General features: G+C 40.1%; 1 protein-coding gene across 1 annotated transcript; it reads left to right on the top strand.

Moving 5' to 3' along the window:
* Window positions 1-3,050: 3,050 nt before the first annotated feature.
* Window positions 3,051-26,315, top strand: SAXO1 (stabilizer of axonemal microtubules 1). Its single transcript, XM_088130278.1, has 3 exons — window positions 3,051-7,999; window positions 9,468-9,670; window positions 18,854-26,315. The coding sequence occupies exons 1-3, from the start codon at window positions 7,860-7,862 to the stop codon at window positions 19,879-19,881; spliced, it is 1,371 nt and encodes a 456-aa protein (XP_087986404.1). The 5' UTR covers window positions 3,051-7,859; the 3' UTR covers window positions 19,882-26,315.
* Window positions 26,316-26,426: the final 111 nt, after the last annotated feature.

The following is a 26,426-nucleotide window of genomic DNA, read 5'->3' as shown; positions in this document are numbered from 1 at the left end:
TGTTAGATACTTAAATAAAAGTAGTTACCATCATCATCATCATCATTGGTTAATATGTTTACACTATAAGTCTGAGCAGTTCTCTTGTGGGATTAAATATCTGTTAAACTTTATTTGCATGTATGTTTTTTAAAGGGATCTCTTATACTTTGGCAACCTACTAATCTTATTATAAACTTCCCCCTCCCCAATATTTTAAACACAGCAGTGGAACAGGCTGTTACTGGAATCAATGGAAGATTCGAGAAATAACCTTCAGTAATATGTAATTATAAGACCAGACAAATGGTCTGGGCATAATCCTTGGTCTAAGAGTCAATGTTTTTCAAGTACCTAATTATAGCCCAGGATCACTGCTGAAATACTGAAACATGCAGACGTGTGCATGGATTGTATTAGTGTGAAAGAGGCCCAGGGTTCCTAGTGAACTTGATCTATGTAAGGGCAGGGGAGGTTTATCTCTCAGAGTGCAAGGCCCTGAGCACGACTTTTGGAAAAGGTTTTGGACTGAATTCTCATGCGCAGTCATAAGCCGAGAGCCTTCAAATTTCTGCTTTCCCAGTAGAGCAGTTGCTTTTTACTGCACTTATAAGTTTTATGTCTAAAACATTCAATGTCTAAGAGCAAAGTGCTCTTGTTTCCATATGGCTCTATCTGCAATGTGTGGGTTTTTTTCATTTTCATAATGTGATCCACATCAAATAGTCTCTTGTGCAGTATCCAAATGCATTGCACATTGATGATTTTCTTCCTTAACTGTCTGTATCTCTAAGCTATCCAATCCTCCTCCTCCTCCTCCTCCTCCTCCTCCTCACACAATGTGTGCATTTGTGAGGTGCAGATGTGTATTTCTATGAGAAGGTGGGGAGAAGAATGCTGAAATGATTACAGCATAAGCAAGGGGTCTCCAAAGGTTGAAATGTTGGTAGCCCTGCTACGGGCACTCTCATCAAATGATTGAACAAACCTCTACGTACCAGGAGGCCAACTAAGCATGTTTTCCCTCTAACCTTCCAGGAAACTTTCTATCACCAGGAAACTTTCTATCTTTTGTCTTTTTCTGGGCTCACTTCCAAAGTGTTGGACTGCAGCCAACCACCATTTTTATTTCCTGAGGATCTCTCTCTCAACAGGTGAAATCACCTGGCCAATGTCTGGTTTGGAAAGCTAAGCAGGGTTGGACCTAGTTAGCACTTGGAGGGAGGCCTCCAGGAAATAGCAGAACTATAAGATCTATATCTCAATCATTTCTCTTCTATCTATCTATCTATCTATCTATCTATCTATCTATCTATCTATCTATCTATCTATCTATCTATTCATCTATATTTATCATCTATATCTATCATCTAGCCATCGATTCATCCTGGAAGAAGGCAGTGGCAAACCACTCCCACGTTGCTTCCTAAAACCTACAAAAATCAGCAAGCATCAGGCTCAGCTAGAAGGAAGATTGACTTTAGGTCTGTCTCTATAGGGTCTATAGGTCATTTGTTGAAAATGCAAGTACACCTGAGGCTGGTGGTTGGCTGATTTTTTAAATTAAATGAATCTCAATAAAATCAGGTGAATCAGGGAGCCAGGCCAGAAGTAGGGAAGTTGCCTGTAAGTTCTCGGAAGCCCACAAAGACCCAAAATATAGGTTATAGTGGGGAATTTGCAGCTTGTGTGCCCTCCAAATCTTCCATTCTGACCCATTAGTCTCATTCCAAGCTTTACCCTCTCAACTTGGCCTCTTCCCATACACTTCTCAGCTGTTTCTTGCTGATCCGTTGAGCAAGATAATGATGAGAAATCATGGGGAAGGGGACATTTTCATCTGTTCTATGTTCTTTATCAAATTCTGGGAAGTAGCTGGAAATTAGGAAAACAAGGCTATGGAGGGGACCAAATGAGTTAACAATGCAGGAAGAGAGTGCTCCCCAACCAATCCTCAGATTGGTTTTGTTAATATGTTCTACCCCATAGGGCCCCATAGCTCACCTCAAAATATTTGGAGACGCTTCTGGCTTTGGCTACCTTGGACAGTTGTTGCTGTGGAGAAGGCATTTCTTGATTATATCAATGGTTTGCTTCATATATTCAGTCTCTGACTGGGTTTACGGATTTCACTAAATCATGGTTTGGTTTAACAATGGTTTGTTGGATAAGCTGGATCTGTATATTATATGAAGTCCTAAACCATGGGTTACAGAGCCAATGTCCTGGTGTGCACAACATATTCAGCCCAAACTGAACAAACTGTATTTTGGTTTAGACTAACACAATATATTATACCAAAAGACTGGATCCACACAAATGGTTCTAAGGAATGTTGTTTATTTCTGTTGGATTGTTCTTACTTCTCTCCCTGAGTTCTCAAAAACAACTCCTTGATATGATTCATAGGCAAACTGGAAACATTACTATCTACTTCATTTGGGCTACCTTGGCTAGTTCTGCTGGACGTGGGATTTGGCAAAGTGTGTAGGAATTTGTGCAGCTCACTTTGAATTACAGTGCGGGTGTTTAACCAAAGCTTCATAAGAGCAGGTAGGGTAGCACTCATCACAACTTGTTTCTGGAATGAAGCATCTTAAAGAAACCTTCTACAGCTCAGGGTGTCCGTGAAGAGCTGATTTCTGTTTGGCAGACCTCTTTATTTATCCAGGAACTCAGTACCCCTGAGGAATTTGATCTTGCAGAAGGATCCTGCTTTGCAGCAAACAAGAAAACATAGCAACCCTTCTAACTCTGCAGCATCCTTTAGAAACATGGATTCTCTATTGGATAAATGGATATTGGTGATGTTTTCCTTTGCTCCCTTGCTGTTTGTAGACATGCCTCTTTTACCATATAATATATGGTAAATACCATATATTCGCCACTGAGTGAATAACCTCCATCAAACCCGCATTGCCTTTTGCAGCAAGCAGAAAGTGGGGGGTGATGAGTTAGACCTGAAATGTGTAAAAAAAAAAAGGGGAGATCTTGTTCCTTTTTTGCCCATCCCGCCCCTAGTGATAAAATCTGATAAGCAAAAAGGTGTTACCCAAAGGCCGATACAGTTGCACAGGCAGGTTCTGCAAACGTTTATTAATCAACAGCTCAGTTACATGAACATTGCACAGATAGATCATGTAGAATGCATTCAAAGATATCATTTTGAGGATTATAGAAACATTGGTGGGCAAAATGTTTTTGGTGAGTAAATAAGGTATAAGGGCCCAAGGGGGAAAACTCTGCCACATTTGATTTTGCAACTTGATGTTTCTCTGGATTTACAAAGAAGCTCCCATCAGTCCCTTTGAAAGCCTATATTTATTTTATTTTTATTTTTATTTAATTTATATATAGTCACCCAACTACAGCTCCCCTGGTTCCCAGCCAGGATGATAGTCCAAAACTGCTGGAACACATCAAGTTAGGAAAAGTTTCCTATCATGGTTGAAAGTCATTGTGAATAAATCCCTTCCCCATGCATTATTCCATGATCCCAACTACACATGTGGCTATGAGGCCTTTCTATCTGAATGAGGATATAGCCAGAGCCAAAATAACCTGGGAATCTGGGCATGTGTAATATTTCCAACATGGCTACCAACTTGCCTGACCTGTATTAGAAATCTATGTGGAAAGAATTTGAATTTGGCCAAATAGAGAAAAATTAGGAGCTCAGGTAAGCAAATCTGGAAGAATAGAAGGTTGACTACTGGATGTTCTTACAATGCTGACTAGTATGCCACTAAGACAGCTGGACTATTGTAGTAGTAAAAAGTGTTTGATTTGGACCTGGGAAAGCTATTAAGTTCTCTGGGCTGATTTTGACCAGTTGCTTCCCGTCCGCCTGGCTAACTAAACAGGAGTGCTATGAAGTAGAGAACGCCATCCCAAACGCTTTGGAAGAAAGACATTAATTCTGCTGATAGCATTTGTTTTATATCAAACAGACAGTAAAGTTCAGGATTATGAGATGTCAACAAGGTGTAATGACATACAACGGATGCTTCTATTCTGGAGAAGATTAATTGCAACCCATAATCCAGCTCTGTCAAGTCCATATCCCTGAAGATGGAGGGTTTACCCCCCCATACAGAAAGCGTCTACAGCCAGTCCACAGAGACCTTTTATCTCATTACTGTGACAATATGTTCACATGACATACAGCCTACCTCCTATAACCATTTTTTCAATTACTGCAGGATTTTTACTGAATGCTTTGGAGACGGCTCCTGTTCAGTTGTTGCCTTTTTCAAGTTCTATTCAGTTACACACATTCTGTTCTTGAAAAAACTATTGGGGCAACAAAGCATTCACTGAAAAAGTGGGGAGGATGAGTCTGAAGACATTGGCATTGGCTCTGAAGTTGGAGGAAAGTAACCGATCCTCCATGTGCAAGCAATTTCTATACTTTTTCTTATGGAGGATGGCAAATGCCATGTTTGCACCTCCTTTCAAAGCATGATGAAAACAGGCAAAGGATTTACAGAGGGAACCAACTGGTGCGCTCAGGGCTCTTGTGGTGGGAACAAATAATGGTTTTTAAAGAATCTCCATCTGCCCAGGAATGAAGACAACAGTGTACAAGCAGCCAAACCTCATTTCTGCACAGATCTCTGTGTTTCCAGATATTTAAAAGAAACACAGCAATACTAAGCTTGTTAACAGCAGTGATCTAGGTAGTAAAAAAACACACATGGCTTTCTAACGCCTCCTAATTCTGTGCCTGAATTGTGTGGCCCCATTTCACATTTGAGGCATAGTGAATACTGTGCTTTATTAAGCCATGTATCTGCAGACATTACGGTAGTCATATTTTGAAGACATACCACAACTGAAGTGCCTCACCCCTTAGGTGAGGCGATCAACCTATTAACCTATCCATTCCTTAAATGGATGCCCAGATATTCCCTCACCGCTACACAAAGTTCTCCTTGACAGGATGAAGGGGTTGAGGCTTTTGAACAATTTTTAAATTTTGGATTTTAAAATATAACCATGTTAGTTTGAACATAGATTATTGTCTCCAGTTGTACACAGAAGAGGACGTTTAGAACAGTGAGAAGAATGTTTAAGGTAGTTCTGATGCTACCCCAGGGATTCACATTAAGTACTTTAGGAGTTGCACAGCAATTTAACAATCTTTTAATCATTGGCATGAACTTGGGAGTGCACTTTCACAGAGATGATGTCATGCATTAGGCAGTCCTGACAGCATAAGCCATAATAAATACAAAATGTGTGACTTCTTGCTCTCTATATGCTAATTATATATTCAGCTGGCAAGTAAGGCCAGAATAATTACAATCCTTATACATGTCTATGTAGTAGAAAGTCTAGGTGGATCCGAAGAGACTTAACTTCTGAGTAGATGTGCATGGAATTGTATTCTTTATTGCACCCAAAATGCTGCTCCCTATTTTGATTGATCAGTCACCTAATTAAAGCAATGACTTTTAGGATTTGTTCCTTCTCCCTGAGTGTAGAATCAGGTTGCTACCTTACAATGTCCCTGCTTCTGTGCTCTGTAAATTTAATAGCAGCCTGATACCTTCTTGTTTCTTACTAGGTTTTTCCATACTAGAAAAAATCTTCCTCTGTTAAATAGCTGTGGGCTACGTTTTTAAAAATTCAGGAACAGGAAGAGAACACCGATCGCAGTAAAAATGGAAATGTTTGTGGAATTCCATAATATAATCAAAATTCAGTTTTTTAAGAATTTCGGATTTCAGTCTGTTAGGTTTGTAGGCTATGACATTGCAAAAAAATGTTCAACATTCAATAGAGCTGTGTATTCACTGATTCCCAATGTGGTTATCAGAGAACTTCCCCTAAAACATAATTACCTTCATTTGAAGCAACAGCAATATTAAAGAGATGTTTCTGCAACATCATTTAATGAACTGTGGATATGCACAGCTGTTGAGATCATATTATGGTTCACCAGTTTTCCATTTCATTCTTTTTGGCTTCTCATTGTGGTTTGGCCACTACAGCAAACACCCAATGTTTTACAAATTGACTCTAACCATGTATAGAACATGCCAATTGAACAGTCTATATTTCTCCCAGATGAAGAATTAAAGATAGATCCTCAATGTAATTTCCCACTAGGTAGGAAATCTGTACCCCTCCAGATGCTGTTTGACTCCAGCTCTCCTTAGCCTTTTTCTAGATGGCAAATTATCAGGGATTATGGGAACAGTAGCCCAACGATTTCTTGAATAGTATAGAAGTTATCACTCTTCCCTAAAGATTCAGGATGAAGTAGGAAGGAGCAATTTTCAATAATCAGGACACTAGATATTTAACATTTCTGGGGTGTGTCTATCTAGGAATGTTCCAGATTATTTCCATTTATGTCATCTGGAGACATTCCACATTTTAAAATTCAAAGGGAACCTCAATTTCTGCGTAGGTTGGTGGATCAAAGCAAGGGTAATTGAATTTTAGTCCAGGAAGGGCAAATTTGTTTCTAGATTCAATTGCTGAAATTCCCTGAGATTTATTTCATTTGCAGATTTCATTAAAGCACCCACATTTAAAACAGAGGTGTTTCCCTCCTTCACAGTTGGTTACAGATTAATTTTAAATCTCTCCAGGATACTTGGAGTTATTCAAAACCTCCAAAACAGAAGCCAAGCTACAAGTTATATTGTAAATCAGGAAAGAATCATCTCATCTATTGGACATTAGTGCAAGTAACGGATGAAATCAAGGTAGCTCATAAAATAAAGGAAGCTTTGATCAGAAAAATACTGTCTAAATAGGGAGAACAAAAAGGAACACGAGAAGGAAATGCAAGAAGATAGTGAAATATGGGGAAACAAATTGAGCAGCATATTGCTAAATTGATTAAGATCAAGAAGAGATTCACATTCTAACCAGATGGACAATTCCTCCAGAGAATAGGCTCCTCACCAGTTCACGCACAGAGTCATGAATAGAGCCTGAGAAAGTCTCCACCTTAAGAATTGGGAGAGAAATTGAATTCTAAAGGGGGAAAACAATCCAGTTGTTAAGATTTCTATAACATTATTTCTTAACCTCTTTCAATGAATTTTGGTAAAGAAAACTCTGGAGGAATTTGCTTTCTGTGGATATGAGGCAGCCAGGGAAATGTAAAAAAATGTAAAAAAAGAGGCCTTGTAGGGCAATTGGATATAAGTGCATTCCAAAAGAAATTATTAAATACTACAAACCCTCACACATATCCACACATGCATGGAAGCTGGAAATTGGGTAAGGAAATCATTGGACAACAAGGATTTTCTGATATGCTAAAGGGAGATTCAGGAGGGTGTAGAACAGTTAACTCTATTCTTTGCTTCACTGAGGATGATGAAGGGCAGATACCAGCATCTGAACTAATGTTTTTGGTAAGAGAGTCTGAAAAATTGAAGTACAAAATAGAGTCATGAAATGACATTATAGACTTCATCAACACATTAAAAGTCAACATATTCTTTTGATTAAGATAATGTATTACAGTACTTTTTAAAAGACTACATCAGGAATTTATTAACTTATTGGATTCGTATCCCACCTTTCCTCCAAAAGCTCAAGGTGGTGTACATAGCATACCCTCCTCCATTTTTTAAAATGCCCTTCTAATTAAAGTTTCTCAGTTGTCTCTATAATCAGTCGATATAATATCAGTTTGGAAAAAATTACCCATATGGGAACAAGGAAAATAGACGCTGTCCAGTTCAATGTCTGTACTTTATACATTTGTAAAACCTAGTTCAAGCTACTACAGGTAATCATGATTGAATTGTGAGTACCCTACTCCTGTTGTGCGTCTTGGTGAATCCCAATCATTCCTTTCTTTCTTCAACAGACGCCATCATTGCCCTCATCTCCCAACCAGGCCCTTTGAAATGAATGAGAAGCCATGTCTCCTTTCTGAGTATACGGAAAAATACCCCCTTTATCCCAACGTTCTACCTAGGGAATCCTGCAAACCCAAAGCGGAGTACAACAAGCAGCCAGTGCCAATGGAAGGCCTTTCAACAACCAAGTAAGACCACAGGAATGGAAGCAAAGGTAGGGCTACCAGATCTGGCCTGCAACCATCCAAACGACCACCAGATGGGAGCAAAGACTTAGAGTTATCTATATGATGGCTCTCACCTAGTGGTCATCTGAATTGCAGACCTAGTAGCCCTAAGATAAGGGCTCCTAGAGGCCAAAGATTGAAGGCTTGAATACATAGTGTGTGTATATGTGGGAGGAGTAGATAATGTTGTAATGCATCCTCCTTTTCTGGGATCTGGGGGAAAATAATAGGTTTCATTATCTGGGTGTTCCTGGATGAGGTCTTTAACTGTATAACTGGGCAGACGCCTTCATGGAATATGAGGAATATGATGTAACTGTCTGTCATTTGCAATCTCATAGTGTTTTCCTACTACTTCTTTGCCAATGAGGAAGAAAAAGTAGAATGACTACACAAATCCATTTAACTGGGGGGTTGTCCATCTGAAAGTATCCTTCACAAATGGGAAAACAGAGCTGGGGAATGGCCAAGCCCATCACCGTCCTTATGACTTAGTGATACATATTGCTATTGCCTTAGCCACACCTAGCCTTCCAAGCAATTCTCCTGTTCTACGTGCTGAGTACATTTGAATGCCCAAAAATGGAGGCATGCAAAACAGATCTATATGCTACTGTTGTGCACCAGTGGCATAAAAAACTAAAAGCAGCATGCGTGTGGCTTTTACTTGACTTGATAACATGATAAAACATTGCTTTCTCATGCACTGTGCCGTTTTTGTGGTTTAGTGTCAACTCAGACAATGAATATTTAAATTGCCTCTCTCTATTGAGCTAAAGCATTTTATAAGAAAGTACCTTTATCCACTATTGCCAATAGACCTGGCAGAAAAAAATGTGACCTCCCCCAAAACCCTGTAATCCCCAAAACTTTGTAAATTGACCAAGAACTAAACAATTCATATAGACTGTTTAAAGATTACTAAGCGCTATGCCAGCCTTTGTTGACTGAGGGGGTACAGTAAAAGTTGTATCATCACGATTAAAGAAATACTCTCTGCACCTTTGCCCTATTGCACATTTTTCTAAAAGCTTCCTAAAATACAGAAAGTATCTGTTGGTCAGCTCTGCTGCTCAGTCTTCCCAGAATGGGGGGATTTCCCAGTCTCATGACACAAAATTTTTTAAATGTGTCTGTGAAAGTTAAAAATATCTCTAAACCTCTGATAAGCAAAATAAAATAAAATAAAATAAAAATTGACAGAACTTTTCAGCACATTAGAATTTTATGTGAATTTAACAAGCAATAATCGGGTAGGTCTAGACTTAGTCTGCTTAAAGTAGAGTCATTAAAATCTATGGGATGGCTTGGTAACTTGTCAAATTGTCTTCAGTAGGACAGCTTTAAGTTAAGCATGACTAAATCTGGATCCAGTTTTATAATTTATAGTACAAGATATTCACTTAATGAGAGTTGTTGATGTTTACAGGAGAGATTACATCCCTCATGAAGTGTTCCGTATTAAACAGAAACCTCCTGATAAATATGTCAAGAAAGATGAATGCATGGACCTACAGTCTACATATAGACAAGACTATAACCCATACTCCGTAAGTCGAGTGCCTCCTTGCTTGCCCCAGGAACAAAACTACTCTTCTGCTGAGAAAATGACCTCAATTCCGACATATAAAAGTAAGAGCTGAAAGAGTAACTTGAAATATTTTAAGAGTTAATTTTGCTCATTAACCCCCAAATGGGAATAATCTCCCCACTTTGCAAGTTGGCGTGTTTTTAAGGGGAGCTTGTAAGCGTCTTGATGCATCTTCTTGCCCCTTAAACTACTGTCCCCTCAAAATGTCTGGTATTTTTGACCTTGCCCCTTCTCAGGGACTCCAAGGAAGTTTGAATGCTAAAGGAAGAAAGACCCGTCTACAGCCCAGATCTGCTGGTTGCCCCCCATCCCCCTCTTTGATGTTTTATGGCACACAACCTTTTTGGGCCATTGGCTATATGTGGGTGTTTAGAAGATCTGTGGGTGAAACAATGGAGAATTAGCTATGTGTGATCAAAGGAGAACTTGGTTTTAGCCAGACTCCAGCATACAGTTCTCTTAAATACGTTTTCCTTTTTCATAAGTTGAGTTCCCTCCTCATCCTTCTCTCCCACTTTACAAGCACTACATTTCATTTTAACTGATTTAGAAATCACCAGCAGTAGCTGCAGATCATATAAAAGTCTAGGAGGGCAGAACATTGTGGATCCACCAATGCGGGCTATGTTCTGGGCACCATAATAATGGAGGAAAGAGCTTCTTTCTGTTGGGGATCATGGACATCTCCCAAATTAGCCAGAGAATGATATTATTGCTATCAATGTGGTAAGAACTGTTCCTTGGGGATAGTGTGTCTGTGAAGCCCCTATTGTGTTTTGCATTGGGGGTTGTTTTTTTGGGGGGGCATCATGGTTCTTTTTACTCTGGGCTAAAATAGTATCATATAGTATCATAATAAATGAAATCTATGACATCTGATATTAGCTAAATGTTTGCCTACTCAACCTGCTGATGAGATTCCGCTTTTTACCCTCTCTCTCCTGCAGCCACCCCCCCCCCAAATGCTGCAGAGATTTCTCCAACTCTCTTGTTCAACTTGAGTGTTGTGGGGAAGGCAGCTACAGGGAGAAGGGGAATTTGGTTTTCTTTCTGTTCTTTGCGCTGATAGAAAGATACTATTGGATGTTATGCAAGTAGACAATTTGCTGCTCTTCCATTGAACTGAAATCAGCTGCTTGAGGCCATTGCCCCCCTCTGACTAATGGTAAGACCAGCTCTGCTGGTGAAAAGATACTTTTCAGTGCTGAAGACCACACTGTGAAAAGGCCGGTCTGTGGTGATAAAGATTTAAATGGGCCCTTATTGGGAGTTTTGAAAGTGCTATGTCAACAATTAAAAAGGAAGAGAAATCCATTCTTGTAGGCCAATCATCAAAATGTAATTTTTACCCATTCCATTGATCTTTGTCACAAGAAGGTTGCCTGCTAGTTGAGCATGCCCTCAACAAGTGTGGAGGAGAAAGAAAGATCGTATCAATCCATTTTGCTTGTTCAGCAGAACTAGGAGTCTGCAAACTCTTCTTCATGACAGCTTTATCCAAACAATCAGATCCTGGTTAGAGCACATGGATGCAACATACACTGTTACTCTTCTTTTATAATGACAAAAATGATGATAAGCAACTCCTGTTCTCCCTTGACTTGTATTACATACATGTAACATCTGGGCAGTGTTGCCTATTATCTCAAATGTGTGGATTGACATTAATCTATGTCCCTATCAATGGGCTTTAATAATATGATATGAGCCATATGTAAGTCTTGGTCAAAGGTCTGTAGTATCTAGAGAAGCCTTTAGCTGAAGATTTGAAGAGCTCTGATAAAATGCAGCTTCACCACATTTGGTTGCAATTTGCAAGATTTTTCAAAATACTCTGCAAACGGAAATCTTCTTCGAATAATTGGTCCCATGATCTTATTCCATATTGTAGTGATTCATCCTTTAAAGTCTGTAATTCACCAGCTTTAAAGGCTAAAACAAAACCAGTGATCTTTCATATCCAGGCAGTTAGATTGCCTATAAGGAGAACCAGATCTCCGTTAAAATGCATTCCTGGTGTATATGTATGTATGAGCCACTTCTTCCTAGGGGCAATTGCTCCTATGACACATGTGCATCCATTGAAGTGAATGGGATCAGACTTACAAAGAGGAGGCCACAAGGCCAGCTCAGAGGGAACCTGATAGAGATGGAAGCTATCTGTGTACAAAATATCTATCAGGTTGCACGTGCAACGATGCCACACTGCAGCCCCAGAATACATGAGAAGATTGAAAAGAAGGTATATGACAGCGAATGTGCTACAACTTTGCAGCATTATTCAGTGTACTGTTTTAGTTTACTCTGGCCACTCACTGAATGTTACAAATGAGGACTCAGTGCCAACAATTTTGCGTATGACTTATTGACTTTCTTACTCAGAAATCCCTGATAAGGGAACACAGTTGTAAAATTATTGGGTCATATGTTATGAATTGATTGTTTCTGGTCTGAAGTACCTGCTTCTAATTTGGTAAGGGTCTGCCATTTCTTCTGAATTGATACTTACAGCTTTCCTTGTCCTCATGGCTTCTTTTTCAAGTGGGTAAACTATGTCTGGTTTAAGACCAGGCATGGGAAACCTGAGGCCTTCCAGGTGCAAGAAGACCATTTCTTACAGAATCCCCAACCAGTGATCAGGGTGACTGGCAATGTTGGGGAGTTGGAATCCTACAACATCTGGAAGACTACCACATCCCCACTCTGCTGTTCTGACTTTTCTCCAACATGATCTATCTTCTAGTCTGTTTCCACGATATATCAAGCTGTCTTAGATTTATTCTTTTCAGAATGTTTTTTCTGTTTGTAGTTATGAGTTGCAAGAATTCAGACTTCTGTTCCTTCCCAAGTCAGGAGCAGTTAAATCTTGCATGTTGCATGTCAGTGCTTATGTACAAACACTGTGGACTATGCATTACCCAGTCTACCATTTCATACCTTTCACCTGCTGCAATATATTTAAAACAGTGTTTTTCAAACTTGGCAGCTTTAAGATGTGTGGACTTCAACTCCCAGAATTCCCTAGCAAGCATGCTGGCTGGGGAATTCTGGAGATTGAAGTCCATACATCTTAAAGTTGCCAAGGTTGAAAAACACTGTTCTAAACCTTTGACCAAACCAAATAAAAAAGGAAACATAAAGACTCCCTCAATTTATCCTCACTCCTAATAATTATCTAAATGCAAAGTGGTTTGCCAGTGCCTTCTTCCAAAATGTTTTCCAACTTCCCGTTTGCTTATAGCCCTAGGATTTCCTAGTGATTCAATCTGGTCTATGTCCTGGAAATTCCCCATCCCTGCATTACATGGAGATACTTCATATACAGATAATTCTGGGCTAGAATAATTGTAATATTAAGAAAAAAACCCCACAGATTTTAGAATTAGTTTCAGGATATTAAACAAGATGTACTAACTGCTAAGCAGGATGAGGTGCCAGTAAGTGATGTGATCAAATATCCCAATTCTTTGCAGCTTTGCAGTGAATTGTTGTAGTCTTTTCATTATCTCTGAGATATAGTCCTATCCCCAGATAGGGAGAGACAGTTCCTTTGACAATGCTGACGGCTGCCTGAGCCACATCACACATGGTTCCACACTGAGTCTAATTTTTTCAATGTCCTGGTACATGGGAAGCCATTGATGCTTCCTGAAGGAGAATCAGAATTTCAATTCAGTGTTAATGTATTTAATGGGGGATATAGGTTTAATCAGCTCTAAAGAACCAAAAGATATTCATAATACTTAAGTGAATATGAGAATTCTAAATGTATGGAGTTGACATACTTTATATCAGAGATTATACTTTAAATACACATTATATTGTTTATATATAATATGAGTTTGGTAGGTCTCTAAGACATTTCTGAGGAGCAAGTTCACTGTAACTTGCTCCATCCTTGGGGATGGCCCTGTGGAAGTATCCATAAATAATCTGAGTATGTATCCTCTCTGTATTTGCTGCTCCATTTCTCCAGGTTTCTTCCCCAAACACCTCTGTGGTTTCCTCCCCAAGTAATCCCAATCCTTTATTATGCGGAGGAGCTTTTAAATTTGAGTCCTAGTTGGAAAGGACTTGCAAGCCCTTTGGTTGTTAGGGCATTTGGTTGCAAGGGGATCTGTCTGAACCCCTAATGGCAATCCAGATGAAGTTTTTAACAAGCAGCTTTCACTTGGCTGTCTGAGAAATTTAACTGTGTGTGTGTATAACACATACACATACATACAATTTAACACTTGAATCTCACCACCATCCACCCTTTACCCTGCCGTGTGCTGAAATGAAATTGGATTCATATGTCGTACTAAACCAGGATTTCAAATTATGTGCAAAAGGAAAAAGGAACTAAGCTGAAGCTTGCCCGCAATGCTCTCTCTCACACCCAGACGCACACATTCCATTGTCGTCCTCCTGGATAACCAGTAGACAAATAAAGCAGGACTCTGTTGTTCCTTTAGCTGATTCTTGATGTGCCCAAGAATACTAGTTGAATATAAATTTTCTGGTTTGTGGGCCCCTACCCTCCCAGTTTCTGAAAAGGTTTAAAGACCTGGCTCTGCCAGTGTGCATGGGGCGATATGGGCTCTAACCGTCCTTGGGGGCGGTTAGGGCCCTGTCGATGCTCCCTTGAATTATCCACCAACTCTCCATCTTTCTTGGAAGCTCTTTATTTATTATTAGGACTGTTTTTATTGTATTTTAATGAATTTTATCTTTGCTGTAAACTGCCCAGGGTCATTTCAATGAGATGGGCGGTGACACATTTGATAAATAAATAAGTAATAAAAACATAGCTAGAATCAGAAAGTGAGAAATTCAATTCTCCTTTTTCTCCTTCTGGCCATGCGGGAGGACACTGAGGAAGGATCAGCCAGCCTGCAACCAGAGTCCTTCTTCTTGATGCAGGTAGTGCTTGGCTCCAGGTCAGTCTGGAGTCCCAATGCCGGGTCAGCCTTTGGGGTCTCACTGCTGTACACAGTCTTATGTGCCATGCTAAAGGGTGCGCTTAAAGAGCAGAGGTGGACAAGAAAAAAGTGGTGGTTGCCAAAAGTAAAAATGAGCAAAGGTAGAGGACATGCATTTACAACTAAATAATAAATGCTGATGAATTTAAACTAATATTTAATACATTTAGATAGGACTGCACAGCCCCACATCAATTTTCCCATCAATGCCTGATTTTTTTTTTCTTATAATCAAAGTTTTGGACTAGCTTAAAAAACTTTTGTTCAACTCATTTTGTGATTATGGAGGATTTGAAAAGAAGAAAAAGTTCCAAATTAAAAAATAAATACTGTAGATCAATTCCAAACTATTTTTGAAGTTTAATTTTATGTGACGTGCATCTATAGGTTTTAAACACGTACCATTCTAAATCTTCTTCTTTTATCAGCTTTTTTTTCCTATCCCTGATAAATAAGTAGACTGCACCCAAAATTTATTACTGCAGTTTGGGGCTGAGCTTCTGTGGTATATTTGGTAGAAATTGACAAGGCACTTGTGCAGGCTACAATAAACCCACATAGTTTAAGGTTATGTTTAAAAACTCTCAATAAGAAATTTGTTTGTTTGTTTATTTATGCAATTTCTGTAGCCGCCCATCTCAATCCAAGTGGCTCTGGGTGGCAAACAATTTCAATCATTAAAACCATTAAAACAGTTACAAATTATACATACAAGCAGCTGAGAATTATCATAATAATTACACAAAAATTAACAGTGCAACCAGGTAACGGGGCCCCTAATGCTTTCAGGACCCCAGGCTCGGGCACATAGCCAAGTTTTTAAAGCCTTACGAAAGGCTAGCAGGATTAACTCATAACGTTGATTGTTATGAGATATGGTGAGGATGATCTGCTAAGGTAGTAACCAGTCCCACTGAACTGAATGGAGCTTTTTTCTAAGTAAATATCGACAGAGCTACAAACTAGACATACAGAACTGGGGTGGGGTAGGGGGAAATCTGTGGCTCTCCAGATGTTTTCAAATGGAAATCCCTTACTCTTCATTACCTGAAGGGTGTGGGAGAGGAAGTCGCCCCTGGAGAACCCCATGTTGCCCAAACCTATATGGTGCTCCTCTCTTTCTTCTTTCCTGTCCCATCTTTTCCATAATGCCTTTAATCTCATCATGAGCCAAGTTATGTCAAGTTATGTTGCAAGATTGATGTCAGCCCTCCCAGGTAAATCAGACAGGAAACACGATGAGCTAATTCTACTTTACTGTAAGGCTACATTAACAGAATATTGCAAGTTTGAAAGCACAACTCTCCCACCCTCCCTTTTTAACGCCTGAGTAGTTTTCTAAGTTTCTTTCTCTGGCCATTACTCTGTTGCGGACTCCTTTCTCTTTTATCTGATCGTTCCCTAGGCAGCATCTCTTTCCCCCGCCCTCCAAGGCCAACCTCACATTCCATCACAGTCCATCAAGAAGATTGCACTGGTTTTTGTTTTGTTTTTTTGGTGGTGTGGAGCCAGAAAATTCAGCTCATGTTGTTACTACTACCTCTCCACAACCACATGCACACACACAGAGTGGCTCTAATGTAGCCAAGAGGAAATTATTTTCTATATTTTCTATATATAGCCAGTATGTAGCAAGGGAAGCTCAGACCCTCTTTGAATTCGGTTGACATCGGGACTTCTAGGGGAGGTGTGGCGAACTGAAGATGACTGTGTGAAAGCGGAGCTGATGACCATGGCAAAGACTAAGGAACCAGTGAGTGGATCAGTTCTTCAAAACCCCTCCAGATAAGGAGAAGATGGGAGATCACCCACATGTGCTCTGGACAGCTGTTCCCCCCATGAGGTGACTGCAGGAAAGCAGTTTTTCTGCTGGTTTGAGCACCGGGAGACAACGGGATTAGCCATCTTGCTCACAAATGCGGTGGAGCCTTTTAAAGGACACTAAATTCACAAACCTCATTTTCTAATCACTTTCAAAAATTTCTCATTAACTACTTCTAAGTTACTAGAGACTTTTGGACTGATAAGTTTGAAAATTTTGGGCGAGTCTGCCTTCAATCCTGAATGAAAGAAAATTTTAATTATAAGCTTAAAAATTTAAAGAATCTGAAATAAACAGCAAAAAGCTAAATAAGATTTTGATCTTAGAAAGTTATAAACAGACTAAGGGCCCAGATAAAACTGGAATGGAGAAACTTTTACAAGATGATTTTGGAATTAATTATAAAGAACAAACAGCTTCTCATGGAAAATAGATTCTTTGGTTTTTACAAGAAAAAATGAAGATAAAAATTTTCATGATTTCAAAAACTGGACACTAGAGGGGACTAAAGTTTTTAGGTAGAGAAAAGATTTACAGACCTGTCAGTAATGATGTCTACTTCTATGGATAGACTATGTCCAGAAGATGTTATTGAAGCAATATCAAATGTAAAACAAATTTTATCTGACAAGATAGAGATGGTATCAAAAGTTGATTTACAACTGACAGGCCAAGAGATTGACTTGGAAAAGGCTGTGTCACTGGATCTAGAAAAGAAACTGGCTGAGGTGTTAAAATTTAAAAGGGAAATACAAATGACAAACTAAGAGAGTGACCTCGATAATTTTTTCCTATTGGATTTACAAAGTAAGCTTGTTAAAGCCTTGAAGAAGTCTGTGTGATGGGACAAAGACGAAATGAGGAGAAATCAAATCCTATGACAATATTTGAATGAACTAAAGATTAAGACTGTTAGAAGTAAAAGGAATGAATATTAAGTTGGTTTATTTGATCAGGGTTAAAGCAAGGAATGTTACTTCTGGTATGTGAACTTTCTGCTGACACCAGGACTGAAAAGATGATGTTTTATGGATTTGTTCATAGATAAGAGATGGGTTATGAGATGAAGAAATAAATGTAGCCTTAGAGGGGGTGAAGAGTCACTAAATTTGTTTCTGCTTGTTTTGATGAAGGTTGGGAATCACTTCTTTATATATTTGATTTCTCCTTCTTTATTATATTCTTTTCTTTTTCATCCTTCCTTCTTTTTCTTTTTTCTTGCACTTTTTACTCCTTTTTTCCTATTCTCTTGTCTTTTTTTAAGTTTAGTTTGTATTGGATTTTATTACTATAATCAAAATTATATATATAAAAAAATTCAGTTGACATCAGAATCAAGAGGAATTTAAGATTTGGATCCCACCTTTGAAGCAATAAACAAGAACGCAAGTTTCTGTTGCTTTTTTGGCTTCTTTGCAGAAGTCTGTATGAACCTTCAATCCAACAAGTGCTTAAGGAGAAGAAATACCTTTAGAGGCCAGAAAGCCCTTGCAAATCTTGCAAGATGTTCCCCTAGTTTCATCCAGAAGATAGAGAAGGGTGCAAGATCTGAGTGGCAAAAATCCAGAAATTTTTCAGCATCAGCTAGTTGCCTGAGGTTTTGCAGCTCAAATCCAGTAACTCTGAGGGGAGCAGGTTTCCACATGCTTGAAAGGGGACTGCTTTTGCAGTTAAGGCTTGGAATTAAAATAAGGCATTTGTGGACTAGATTTGGATCAGTGGCTCTGGGTGCAAAGTACATGTTCCAGATCCCTTGAATTGCCCTTAAAATGGATGCCATGAGTAAAATGTGTCCAGGGCTACTTTATGCCATCTTGCTGCCTCATTATGAACGTGCCATCTACCTTTCCAGATTCTATTTGCATATGCTTGGCGGGACTACACTCAAATCTTACTTTCACACTGGCAATGGGATTTTTTTGGATGCCTCTGAGTTAGCATTAACTCCTGGCAACTCCCTGGACAAGTCCCTGTGGTTTTCTTGGTGAGACGTTTGGAAGTGGTTTGCCATTGCCTCCTTCCTAGGGCTGAGGGAGAGTGACTGGCCCAAGGTCACCCAGCTGGCTTTGTGCCTATGGCAGAACTAGAACTTATGGTCTCCCAGTTTCTAGCCTGATGCCTTAAACCACTATACCAAACTGGCCCTCTGGCAATGGGATAATAGCATAATATCAATATTCCAAAATTTAAAAAAAACCAAAAAAAACTGTTTATAGTTGTCTGATTCCATATTCGTTCCATTAATAATTATCGTGACTCCATCTTCATTTGCTTTAGTGCCAAATAAGCATTTGCCATCATTCCAATGGCAAAACAACTGTTTTCATTTTTTTCTGTCTATGTTTGCTTGAATCCAGTAAATTACATTTTATCAGACCTGAGGCAGGAATGTGTGAGAGGAACAATGGCATCTTTAATCACATCTGCTTACATTTCAGGTGATTACGTGGCATGGAATCAGCCTAAAAGAGAGATGATTAAGCCAGATACCAGTTACCACCCGTCAGAAAAAAAATTTGATCACAGGACCACTAACCAGGATGAGTACCAGTACAAGGGTCTGGTCACCACCAAGAACTATAAGCCTTTAAGGCCTCCTCACATCTCAAAGTTTCCCTTGGAGAGCATGACCAATTATAAGTTGAATTATGTGGCTCACCCCATACCAAAACGCTTTGTCCATACACAGAAGCCATTCAAGGGCTGCGATGTCCCATTTGACGGTCTCACCACCCACAAATTTTCTTACAAAGGATTAGCAGGACAGCCAGCAAAGTCCATGAAACCAGATTATACCAGGCCAGATCTGGGCAATTTTGAGGGTACAACTGAATTCAAGGAGAAGTACCAAGCATGGCCAGTATCGGCCCCCTTCTCCAGAAAGCCGGCGGTTTACACTCCTCCTAAAGAGAAGATGGACCTCCAGACATCAGTGCAGATTCACTATGGAAATCCTAATGGGCGCCCAGCAACATCCTGTAAGCCCTTGGCCCGGGTTACCGAATACACAGAGCCATTTGACCACTGCTCCACTACGAAGGACGACTTCAAGCATTGGCGCTCCGAAAGACCCAAGCCCATTCTGCCTCATCCAGCGATCACCTTGCCAACTGAGCCCATGGACCTGACGACCTCCTTCCAGACCCATTACATTCCTCACCCGCTCCCTTCCACAAAGAGCTTCCGGCCCCACTTGCCAGTGGCCAGACATCATGAGCCATTTGCTGACACAACCACCTATGCCACAAGTTACACGGCAAAGGAAGTGCGTATATGTCCCGCCTCTTTCAAAGAGCCACCTGGTTACCGTTTTGATAAGATTGATGAAGGTGGCCACAGGCGGTTCCGACCGGCAACTGGGATGCAACCCCGACGTTCATCAAGCTCAACGCTTGCTGACTATAGAGGTCGCCCCGGCAGCCGGCTAAGTCAAGCAGCGCTCCAAGATGTAGCGCTGAAAGCCTGAGGGTTGCTTAGCCTGCTTTGGAGCAGACCACTGATTTTATTCTGTAATGAATGCGATTAATATAATGCTCATTTCCTTGGGACTGACCCTTTCTCAGGGAACTGAAAAGATAATTAACATTCTAGAAAAGCAAAATTGAGCATCTTTGGCTCCATTATTGAGTGCTATGGTTATTTTCTTGTTTAAAAAAGGGCAAATGATCCAACCTTCAATGATTAGAGTTACCCAGGATGGGATGGGGTGGGGTGAGGTGGGGTGACGAAGGGAATCCAATATTAGATGCCTTTTCCCAGTTCCCTGCCAACTTTTTCATGGGGGAAAGTCACCAAAGGTGGATGTGAAGACAGGAATGGGTAGGCTGGCTGATTCTAAAGTTCTGTGTCCCCAAAAGCTGAGGAAATGTAAGCTAATTTGAGAGAAATGGATTGGGAGGGAAATTTTTAAATGCAATTGGGATCCTTCAGTTGATGGAGCGACGTCAGCAACTCCTTGCCTTCTCTTCCCTCCCCCACTGAGGGCAGGCTGGAAAGACTTTGGGATTGTTTGAAGGAGCTTCCTGGAAACTGCACGTCTAAAACGTCCAGTGGTACTCGGACCGGGGAGACTGCTCCAGGGTTTCTCATCCCATCATCTTTTTTTTCTTTCTGCAAAAATATTAGTTAAGGGTGGAATTTGGCCTTTTTGGTGACTTCTCCCACATGTTGGAATACCCTGCTAAGTCAGAGTGTTCAGAGGAGCTCCCTTTGTTCTTCTGCAAAGAAGTAACAACATTTCAGGAATTGCTTCCTGCTGAGATTAAATTAAATCAAAATTTATAAATATGATCAAAGATCAGTAATGGCTGCTGAGGTTGTGGAGGTCTTGCTGGCTGTTTTATTCCTTTGAGTTTCTAAATGGAATTTTAATTATGCTTTTCATTGTACTTTAATTAAATTTCTGTATTGGTTTTATTTTGTTGTTAGTCACTTTGTGCCTCTTTCAGTGGCAGGAGATAAAGCCACGTGGCACGATCTTATGGATAATGCTAAGAGGCCTCCTTGGCTGGGAACACTCTTGGCGCCCTTGCTGAAAACAATACGGTCCAGCTCATAAAAGAGGCTTGAAAAAGTTTTCAGATCCCAGTGGCACAAATTGAGCACTCGCAGTTACTAAAAGGCCTCTTTTAACCAGCAAATCTGCAACTGTCTTTTTTCCTTGATTTTTTTTTTAAACATTGACAGTTTTTAACAGTTGAACATTGTTAGCATAAAACCAAAGCTAGCAACCCCATACATGTTTCACTAATCAAAGCGGTTTGAATAAATATTTGGCAACCTTGCAGGATCCTTCCTTAAACTAATAATATGGGCTTAATAAATTGTTTGGGGGGTTGGAGGAAATGTCCAGGTTTTGGCGGTGCCCAGCCCTGCTTACTCCTTAGGCGAAGTGCTGGATCATTCCTTGCCTAACCAAAAAAAAAAAAAGCATATTCCTTTCATTAGCAGTTAAACAATCTGCAACTTCTCTGTGCACTTTGGCTCCCCTAGTATTCCTGTGTCCCGACTGCAGGGTGGAGCACAGGGTCAGCCCCAAACCAGTGAGGAACCTACAGGCAGCAGACAGTTTTAGAGGATTGGAAGAGGGCATGAGTTTCTCAATTCCCACGTGATTTGAACACCAGCATTTCTCCAGTGCAGAGCGTGCAGCCCTACCAGCCCTCCAGCAACAGGCAGGTACATTAAATCACTGTCCTCCGTCACCTAGTTCCTTCTCAGCCAGACATCTTTACTGCACAATGACGGTTAGTTTATATCTGATCAGCTCTTCCACCCTCCCAGTAATGTTGGGCTCTTTGCAGAACAAGTGTTTAAATCAGCCTGAAGCTGCTTCCTTGAAAGCCAAGCCCGATGAAATACATTGGGGGTTATATTTGGGTTAAAAAAAAAAAAAGCTTGTTTTAGTTGCCTCTTATATCAAACTGTAATGAAAGGGAGGGGGTTGCTTTAAGCTGAAAAAACTTGGTTTCCACTAAGTTTGTAGGTATAATCTACCGAACAAGCATTTGCTTTCCAGCCTTTAAATGACATGTATGCATTCCTTTGAGTTCAGCAAGGGTTTATGGAGAAGGTAGGTAACCCAATGACTGCTAGGTTGTTTTTTTTTAATATAATAACTTTATTAATCATTTGTACTAACATGGAGACAATCAGGCTTTCTTGTCTTGTGGATTTGGAAACCAAGCATGATAATAAATGGGCAAAGCAGGAAAACCTAGAATGAAACTATGAATATGCAGAAAAGGGAAGTGATTGGATCAGCGGCCTTGTTCTAATAGTTATAGAGGCACTGGGAGTCTGGCAGCATAGAAGTTAAATAAATAAACAAATAAATGAACAAATAAGGGATGTTGAAACCAATGCGTCAAGTTAGTTACATCTAATGTGATTGGATTGCTATGGTTGTTCCTAAACTGAACACAGTCTTCCTGGACCTTTTCTCTTTGAAATTAAAAAATGTGCCCAATGTATTTAAGTTTGATTATTTTCCAGGCCATTTAACATGGGCAGACACATTAATTCTCTTACATAGAATCTCAAGTTGGAAAGGACATTAACTAGTCCTACTCCCTGCTCAACGTAGGTTCCATTAGAACATCTCTGACAGGTGACCATCCAGCGTCTACCTGAAGACCTTCAGCAAAAGAGAGCCTCCCCACCACCCCCGACTTCATATGGCAGCCTATTCTACTTGCTGATACTGTAGGTCATCCAGTCAGGAAGTTCTTCCTGACATCTAGCCTGAATCCCCTTTCTTGCAATTTTAACCTATGGGTTCTGGTCCTGCCCTCTGGGGCAACAGAGGATAAATTTAAAATTTACATGACAGTCCTTCAGATATTTGAAATCTGCTGTCACATCTTCTCTCAGTAATCTCTTCTGTAGGCTAAACATATCCAGATTCTTCAATAGGCCTTGGTTTCCAGACCACTGAACATCTTGATAGCCCTTCTCTGAACTTGATGCAATTTCCTTTTTCAATTGGTGCGTGGACCTGGACACAAAAGTCTAAGTGGGATCTGACAAGGACAGAGTACAAGGGAACCATTACCTCCTGTGGTTTGGATTCAGCATTCCTGTTAATGCAGCCCAAGCTATCATTTACTTTTTTAGCAGTTGCATCCCACTGTTGGCTCATGATTAACTTGTGGTCAACTCCTAGATCCTTTTTTCATGAACTCCTACCGAGTCAGAACTCCGTCATCCTACATTTGTGTTTTTCATTTTTTTTTTCTTGCTAGATGCAGAACTTAACATTTCTCTTATTATATACCACCCCTTTCATTTGGATGAAGCCATTAACTAGTAGTCTTTGGGTGCAGGCATGGAGTGAATTGTGAGTCCATCTAACTGTAGCATTGTATAACTCATAATCTTATCATTTGATTAGGATGAATATGTTGAAGGCTTTGTGAAGGTCCAGGTACGTGGTCTATGGCTTTCCTTGATCAATTAAGCTAGAACTTGAATTCAGTAGCTATTTTTAAACTGATGGATGTGCGAACAAGGGCCTATAAAAAGCAGAGTGTACTGGCAAAATAGGATTATGATTCATCATTACTGCCACCAGCATGTTCAGGTAGACAGATTGTTGGGCTACTTCTAGGAAGCCTATAGATCAGATCTCTGCTCAGCTGTGTTACAGAGGTATTTGCACTTGCAAGGTTCATTTTGTAACCCCACTGATCAGAAGGAGTCTGAAGCAGACAGAAACTTCTCCTCTTCTTCTCTCACCTTTTCTAAATAAATTAAATTCTAAATAAGGGGCTATAGCATATCGAGGAATATAACCAGAATAATGTGGACAGTTCCTTTCTGTACTCTGTTTTGTGAATGCCTGTTGTAACTATTTGTGAAATTATTCTTGAGATGAAAAGCATTTGGCAAAATTATTGTATTGAGGAATTGCATGACAGGCCAAGTTAGGCAACCATCTTTGTTATCTCTAGTCCGGTAGAAGATCTGGAAGCTACTTTTCAGAACACCAGATATGGTTATGGCTTTGTTCCATGCAACATCTAGGTGTTATGGATTTAGAAACAATTATATTTGTTTCTAAATCTGAGGCTGGATGAGAATGATGAACTTACTCTGACCGGGAAACTCTCTGCATTCTGGCATTTCTCCCAGCTAAGCACATGACATTCATTGCCCAAAGGGCAAGCCCAGGAGCTTTGTGTAAGCGATAAAGGGGGTATGGTTTGCAAGAGACTCTAACACTGCGGCATGTAACTAATCTTGGTTGCTCTCCCCCGCCCTGTAAAAACTAAGCGGAGCTAGAACTGGCTAACACTTGGATGGGAGACCATCAAGAAATTCCCTGTAGTCTAGACTGGGAAGCTGGAAAACTATTCTGGAAGAAATCAGTGGCAAACCACTTCCTAATTTCTGCCAAGAAAGCTCCACCAAGGGAATCTTTACCTTTATTGGCTCTTTAGAGTAAGGGAAGTGTTCAGCCAGTTTCAGGAAATGTTCTAGCTTACACATGTTGTTAGTCTTTTGTGTTTTTCTTTTAAAATTAAAATACAGCCAAGTATGAACCTCACAGGACAAAATCATGTCATTCATTTCCACAGCAGTGATTCTTTAAGAAGAGTCTGCCTTAAACTGTGAAGCTACTTTATATGGTACTCTTTCCCTCCTCTCTTAAATCCAGCTCAATCAGAGTACGGGCTAGAAAGAAGCTCCCAATGACTGGCCATTGCCTGGGAATTAAGGGTTGGACAAGTTTGCTGAGCCAACCTTTTGCTGCAATGTGAACAAAAACGCTTTTGGTGTCTTCTAATCACAAGCAGATGGGATCAGCTCACAGAGCTGCATCAGAGTTTCATTTGCTGCACACCGTGGCTATGAATGTGGTGGATCACCCTATTGTCTTCCATCTCAGCTAGACATATAAACAGTGCAGCCCAAGAGCTGGGTGTGGCCCATCAGCAGGCTTTTTGTGGCCCTGGGGCCATTTCTTTGCCCTTTTCAAAGTTTGGGAAAGTTTTCAGGGACAAAGTATGTGCCTTAAGCCTTGTGATTGCTTAAGGCATCTCTTTCACCCCATCCTACTCTTGAAGTGTGGTCCTGTTCTTGGGAGTATAAGAGCCTTCTTACCACATGGTGTTTTGTTTTCAGTTTTTATGGTTCCTTGACATACTATTGTGGTTTAGATGACCATGTTCTTAGTTTATCAGTGTTTATGTATATATTGTTAACCTTACTGGGGTATGTGAGTCACTCCGGGTGTGTCAGGGTAGGGTACACAAGCTGCTCAGAGCTGAGACTGATGGGGGCAGCATATAAGCCAGCAAAGAGAGAGAGGGAAGAAGAATATCAACAGATATTTTGTACCCTAAATGATTACCCTTAGGTTTTTGGTTGGAGACTGAAATCTTAGGAAACTGGCTGATAACCGTTTCCTACTGTTGAATCAAATCCCATGTGGAATGCAAAGCCTAAATGTAAGACACAGCTATGGAGTCTAAGATGTTATTGCATGATGAACAACTCCTAAAGCCTAACAAAGTATTTGTGCTATTTGAATTCATTCTAATCTCCAGAGATTCCATAGTCTTAGGCCTGTTTGAAGCCTATATGCTTGTATTTTGCCTATGTCCTGAAAATAGCTATATAGTTATATTAATACCTAAATGTGTCCTTGATACCTCTGAAAACCAGGAAGGGCAATATATTTTTGCCCATTTAGAGGACATGCCTGGCATTAAAGCAAATATTGGCAGATTCCATATCTATACGGACATGGGTACCCTATTATTTAAGATTAGAAGGTTTTTGCACACTCGTTCTATCAGATTGATAATTGTTCATTGAAACTCAACTATACATTCCTGCATCCTGAAATGTTTTGTTTCAATTAAATGAGAAGCAGCACCAGCTGTTGGAATTGTGAGTTCTTGGAATCTAATTTGTAAAGACACTGTAATATATGAGACTGAATACTTTCTTGCTTATACTGTATGGCATGGAATTTAAGATGGCTATCTCCTTGTGTTGGAAGCATGAGTGGAAATTGCAGGTCTCTTAAACTTTAATCTTATATGGATTTTTTAAATTTAAAAGATAAGTACTTTATCTTACTAATAGTAACCATAGATTATAGCCCTTTTAGGTTGCTGTTGCATTGTTTTTCAGCAGTTGGTTGGCAGTGGAGTTTCTTCAGCCTGATGACGCCACAAACAACAACAGTAATGGGGAGATAGAAAGGCTTAAGGCCCTTTTGATTCAAAGAACTTCCTGTACCCCTTTTAAGGGCTTTCCAAAATTGGAGATTCCCAAACTCAGAAAGGGACATTGGCAGAGATTGATGGAGAGATGGGAGACAGTGTTAGATTTTCTACGGTTTCTGGCCTTAGGATGGGATGTCTGATTAATCCCATGGATCCTGGAATGTTCTCCCCAGGTCCTCAGAGATTCAACGGTTATCTTCAGACATAAGACAGAAATGAATTCTGGATATTTGTAATTCCCAAGACTCCAGAGGAATGATAAAGAACCAGTCTG

This window comes from Python bivittatus, unplaced genomic scaffold (assembly GCF_059951505.1).
Source record: "Python bivittatus isolate LINGU-HERP-01145 unplaced genomic scaffold, Pbiv_v1 ctg000850_np1212, whole genome shotgun sequence".
Taxonomy (NCBI): Eukaryota; Metazoa; Chordata; class Lepidosauria; order Squamata; family Pythonidae; genus Python; species Python bivittatus.
Note: the sequence above shows the minus strand (reverse complement) of the source record. Positions and strands in the feature narration are given on the sequence as shown.